The 5,659-nt window shown below is 48.9% G+C and overlaps 1 protein-coding gene across 1 annotated transcript in view; it reads left to right on the top strand.

Annotated features, from left to right (window-relative positions):
* Positions 1-5,565, top strand: part of LOC118836494 (SUN domain-containing protein 2-like) — a 427,898-nt gene extending 422,333 nt beyond the window's left edge. Inside the window, exons 7-14 of the mRNA XM_036743770.1 lie at positions 1,813-1,856; positions 2,259-2,424; positions 2,845-3,066; positions 3,246-3,330; positions 3,562-3,677; positions 3,833-4,000; positions 5,094-5,186; positions 5,452-5,565. Coding sequence (XP_036599665.1) covers positions 1,813-1,856; positions 2,259-2,424; positions 2,845-3,066; positions 3,246-3,330; positions 3,562-3,677; positions 3,833-4,000; positions 5,094-5,186; positions 5,452-5,565 — 1,008 coding nt within the window. The remainder of the gene's footprint in view (positions 1-1,812; positions 1,857-2,258; positions 2,425-2,844; positions 3,067-3,245; positions 3,331-3,561; positions 3,678-3,832; positions 4,001-5,093; positions 5,187-5,451) is intronic.
* The last annotated feature ends 94 nt before the right edge of the window (positions 5,566-5,659 follow it).

The raw sequence follows: 5,659 nt of genomic DNA, 5'->3' as shown, positions 1-5,659 counted from the left end.
TCACCAATTTAACTAGTCATGAGTTTTTTCTTAAGGAGATCCTTTATAGCATGTTCCTTTTCTTTTTCTAAGATGGGGATATTTATGTGTTCTGCTTCCTCTTTTGTTGACGAGGAATATTTATGTTTGTAAATATAAATTTCATTTAGCTTTTCAGTTTCATTATTTTCACAAAGTGGAGCAAAATAGCTTTAAATAATTACATTTATATCATCTTTGTTGGTTGTGAATTCACTTTTTTGATACTAATAATTTGGTTTTCTTCCTTTTTATAACAATAAATTGTCCAAGGATTATTCATTCATTCATTCCTTTCTTCATTCATCCATTTATTTATTTATTCATTATTTATTTATTTATTTACTTTTAAGGCTTATAATTTTATTTATTAGTTCAGTGTGGTTTCTTTTTTCTTTCAATTTTGTTAATCTTCCCTTTGATTCAGGATTTCAATGCTGGTGTTTAAGTGGAAAGGGAATAATTTGTTGGTTTTCCAATTTTTTGAGTTGCATGCCTAATTCTTTAATCAGTTTTTCTCTCTCCTTTACTGATCCAAGCATTTCAAGATAGACATTTTCTGCTCAGTGCTGCATTGGCTACATCCCTAAAATTTGGTTATGTCATTGTTGTCATTATCTGTAATGAAATTATTGATCATTCCTGTGATTTGTTCTTTGACCTTTCCATTCTTTAGGATCCATTCTTGAAGATCCATTCTTTTGCCCCAACTCCTTCTCTGTTTGTGTATCATTCTGTTTCAAGTGTACTTCTTGTAAAGACCATATTGTTAGATTCTGATTTCTAATCCATTCTACTCTACTCTTTCATTCTTTCATCCCATTCACATTCACAGTTATGATCCCTAAATGTATATTTTGCTCCATCCTATTCTTTTGCACTTATTCTTTCCTTTTTGACCCTGACCCCTCTTCTTGCCCTTTTGCTTCTGACCATTGCCTCCCTTAATCTACCCTCTCTCTCATTCTTCCCTCCCGCTCACCATTCTCTTAACTGCTTTTCCACTTACTTTCCTTTGGGCAAGATGAATTTCCATATATAATTGTATGTGCATGTGTATTCTTACCTCCTTCAACCAGTTCAGATGAGAATAAGGTTCGAGTGTTGCCTGTTCCTCTCTTCTCCATTGTATAATCTCTTCCTTATGGATGGGATCAGTTTCCCCATTCTTTCTCTGCTTCCCCCTCTTCCAGTACATTTCTCTGCCTCGCCCTTCCACTCTTTGGAGATCATCACAACAGAATAGAATCATTCTTGGACTGCTATCTAATTAGATTCCCTCAAAGGCCCCTGGTCATCATGAAATTCTGAAGGGGTTCCATCTATCATCTAGCCACACAAGAGACTCAGACAATTTACCCTTGTTGATTGCCTTGTCATTCCTCATTCCTGTTGACCTTATTATGCTTCTCTTGAGTTCTGTGTTTGAATGTCAGATTTTCTATTTCTCTCTGGTGACTGTGAAGGAGAAGAATGGGACTTAAGAGCTACGTTTGAAACTTTCTTCAAGGGACCAAGAAATAACCTTACCACTCTGGAGAAAGTGGTTGATGCCTACTCCTAGCTGAGCTTGGACCTTTCTCAGGTGCCTCCTCTTGGTGTCATGGTAGGACAGGAGGCCAGTCTCGGAAAGGTCTAACCTGGACCCAAGATCAAGATTTCTAGAGCCCAACAGTTTGTAGAGAATAGGATTCTCCTCAGAAGACAGAGGGCCTACCCAGAGAAGACCACAAGTCCCCAGAATGAGGAGCTGATATTTTTATCGGTCTCAATGTAGCCTCATTTTCCTTACAGGAGCTAGAAACATGGATGCTCCAGCTCAAGTTGGAGTGGCAGAGGTAAGGTTCCAAAGTGACTCCCAAAGTGAAAGGGACGGAATGAGGGCTAGTAAGCTAGAGCAGAGAAGTTAAAAGTGAGATTGTGGGTGGGGGTAAGGGGTGGGGGAGTGGGGGTGGTCAGTGGAGCTAGAATACTTGGGTTAGCATGTCCATAAGGTCAATCAGAGATGGTGAGGTCTTCAAAGAGCAGATGAAGGTACTGAGGCCTGGGAGGGAAATGACCTGCTCAGGGTGACCCAGGGAGTAAAAGGGAAGACTTGAAGCCAGGTCTCTGGCTCTGTTCTTTCCATTGGATGGTGGTTTTCTTCAAGTGAGCTTGTTCCATTTGCTGGCCTCTGCTTGAAGCCATTCTCCATGACTATCCAGTGGTTGACCTTGACCTTTCCTTTTGTCACTGGCTAGTTTGGCTCAAGAAGCTGTCCAGGAAAACATTGTAAAGGAGATGGGTCCACTGCAGGCCCAGCTGGCTGGCATGAGGCAGGAGCTGGTGGCCTTGAGCCAGAGACAGGCTGCAGTAGCAGAGCAAAAACACCTTTGGCAAGAGAAGATGGCAGCCCTGAGAAGTGACGTGAGTCCCCCCGGTTCCCTGGTTGGGCCACCCATGCCCCTCAATCCAAAATGGGCTGCTGCCGCCTGGGTATCTACCCAGGGAGGTTGAACCTTCTAAGGTGTCCACTGGGTGCTTCTCCAGGATTGGGCCTGTTGGCTGGACTTTGTGACATGGAGGGATCATTTCTCATCTGTCAAATGGGACAAGAACAAGCCCCCGAGGGACCAATGAGATCCTGTTTGCAGACCCCAAAGCAGTGGAGAAATGCCAGTTAGTTGGTTCACAATCTTGCCTTCACTGGCACCAGGCAGGCACATGCAGGCCCTGAGCTCTCAAAGTCTCTCTAGACACCCCAAGGCCCCTGTTGAGGCCCTCTTCCTTCCTCACCTCTGCTGTTTCTCAGGTGTTTGCTGAGCTCTCTCCTCTGCTGGGTTCTAGGTGGAGTCTCATTTCTCAGCCTGGATCAATCAGTTTCTTGTTGGAGACAAGAGCACTCAGTCAGGGTTCCTTCAGGTAGAGGAGGTGCAGGCCCAGCTTCGGGACCTGGAGCAGAGAATCCTTACTCAAGTGGCGGAGGGGCAGGTCAAGTTTGCCAGCAAAGCTGCTGCCAGCCTGAGGCTGAGCCTTCTCAAGGAAGGATTGAGAGGCATGACAGAGGAGGTGAGAGATGTGCCCCACTCCCTGAGCTGCTGGTGGGAAGCCCAGGTTTGTCCTGTGAGGAGACTCCCGGGAGGGAGGGGGAAGCCCTGGCCCAGCAGGTAGCATGCTTGCCCCTCCCCCACAAGGAGTGGACAGGTCCTGCAGGCGGTCAGGCCCATAAGTCCATGCCTGTGTTTTAGGAAGTGCGCCAGATGGTGAAACAGGCTCTACAGCTGTATAGTGAAGACCGCATTGGGCTGGTGGATTATGCCCTCGAATCCTCAGGTAGGCAGCCTGCAGAAAGCTGGAGGGCTTGAGACATGAGGTTTTAGAAAATTGGGAGGCAATTCTAGGACAGGAGGAATGGAAAATTGGGGATACCCCTTATGGGACAGGGTGGTTAGGAGGACTGATTCCCCTGCAGTGCCCTGTAGCCTTGAGAGCTGCCCTAGGCTATCCTGCCAGCCTGAGGCTTCTACCTCTTCCCCTCTCCTCTTCTCTTTGTTGCTCTTTCAGGTGCCAGCATCATCAGCAGCCACTGCTCAGCCACCTATGACACCAGGATAGCTGTTCTAAGTCTCTTTGGTATCCCCTTGTGGTATTATGCCCCCTCCCCAAGAGCCATCCTCCAGGTAGGGCAGAAAAAAGGTTCCCCAGCTTGCCTCTCTTAGCCTGCCATGTCCTGCCCTCCTCTGTGGGGGTTGGGCTCTCCAGGCCAAGGGGCCCCACGATCAGGAGCTGTTCTCTCCGCTGCCTGCCTTTCACCTGATTTGCCTTCTTCCCACAGCCAGATGTCTACCCTGGCAACTGCTGGGCATTCCGGGGCCCGCAGGGCTTTGTCGGTATTCGATTGTCTGCCAGCATCCACCTCACTGCTGTCACCTTGGAGCACGTGCCCAAAGCCCTGTCCCCCATCAGCAACATCCCCAGTGCCCCCAAAGACTTTGTCGTTTTGGTGAGTATCAGAGCCTGGCAGCTCTTTCTAGAAAGGCTGAAAGCCGTTTCTTAACAGCAGCATTGTGAGGTGAGGAATGGAAGGATGTGCCCATTTTACAGACAGGACCTTGAAGCTGGGCTCCCGACTCCAGAGCCAATCCTTCCACCTCTCTTCCTAGAGAGCAGCCAGGAGAGGACAAGGAGAGTAGTAATAAGAGCCAAGATTTTGATGCTGCCTCAGGGTCCTTTTCTACAGCATTGCCTCTATGGCAGGTGTCCCATGGGGGAGCTGGGGTGGGGATGGTGAGTGCAATTCCCTAAGTAGTCACTTCTTCAGGGCAGAGATGAAATGTCCTTGGAAAAAGGATTTGGGGCCAAAAGATGGAGCCAGAAGAGAAGGTGAAGCAGGTAGGGGAGGGGCAAGCTACCGGAGCTAAAACCTGACACAGATGAAGAAACTGAGACACTCACAGTGAAATGGTTTGTCCCAAGGCATGCAGCAGCTTAGGAGAAGAGACAGAGAAGGAGGCCAGGGACTTGAGGGGGAAGGCATCTTTCTATTGAATTAGTAAGAGAGATGCTAGGAGTTGAGGGGACCAAGCAAGGAGCCATCACAGTAGCTTCAATTTTCTCTCCTTTACTCTCTCCAGTGTATCCTTCTGCCTCTTCCTCCTGCAAAGCCCTCAACCCCTCCTCCTCCCCTTCCTCCCAAAAGGCCTCCTCAGTCATCTCTGCCTTCTCCTCCTCCTCAGCCCCCTCTTCTCCTTCCTCCCCCTCCTCCCATACTTCCTCCTTGTCCCCCTCTGCCTCCTCGGTCTCCTCTGCCACCTCTCCCTCAGCCCCCTCCTCTCCTTCTCCCTTTGCCCCCTCCTCCTCATCCCCCTCCACCAATGCCTCCCCCTCCTTTGCCTCCCTGGATTTGATCTGATTCCTGTCCTAAGAGCCAGATCTTTTCTCCAACCCACTCCAGTCTGTCTGTCTGACCATTCATCCATCCATTCATCCATCCATCCATCCATCCATCTATTCATCCATCCGTCCATCCCTCCATCCATTCATCCATCCATCCATCCCTCCATCTATCCCTTCCCTTTGCTTTTCTTTCTTTTCAGGGACTAAATGAAAATTCGCAGTCGGAGGGTGTGGCACTTGGCCACTTCACCTATGATAATGCTGGGGAGTCCATTCAGACCTTCCACATTCAGGTATGGAGGGCTGGCTGCATAGCAGTTGGCCAGTGACCCAGACAGGCTGGTGATCTCGAGGGCTGGATTACTAGCCAGGGGGATGCTGTGGCTTTGCAAGCAGCTTTGGTGGAAGCCAGGACCTCGTGGGTCTGACAGGAACCTGATGGATAAGCTTGTGGCTTCATTCAGTTTCTTAAGAACTCCTGGGGCAGAAGGGCTCTGGGGTCAGAACATCCAGCAGGGGATCTCGGGCCTTTCTGACCCCGCTCTTCTCTTCCCACAGGATAATGACACAAGGCCGTATCGCCTGGTCGAACTTAGAATCCTGAGCAACTGGGGTCACCCTGAATATACTTGTGTTTACCGCTTCAGGGTCCATGGGCAGCCTGCCAACTAGCCCTTCCCCCTGGGGCCCTTCACCCCTTCCCCCTGGTTGTTGGTATGGTGGGCAGGGGACTGTCCAGGATCTTGACCACAGGGCCTTTCTCTGG

The sequence above is a fragment of the Trichosurus vulpecula genome, chromosome 2, assembly GCF_011100635.1.
Source record: "Trichosurus vulpecula isolate mTriVul1 chromosome 2, mTriVul1.pri, whole genome shotgun sequence".
Taxonomy (NCBI): domain Eukaryota; kingdom Metazoa; phylum Chordata; class Mammalia; order Diprotodontia; family Phalangeridae; genus Trichosurus; species Trichosurus vulpecula.
The sequence above is the reverse complement of the archived record's forward strand: the minus strand, read 5'-3'. Positions and strand labels throughout refer to the sequence as shown.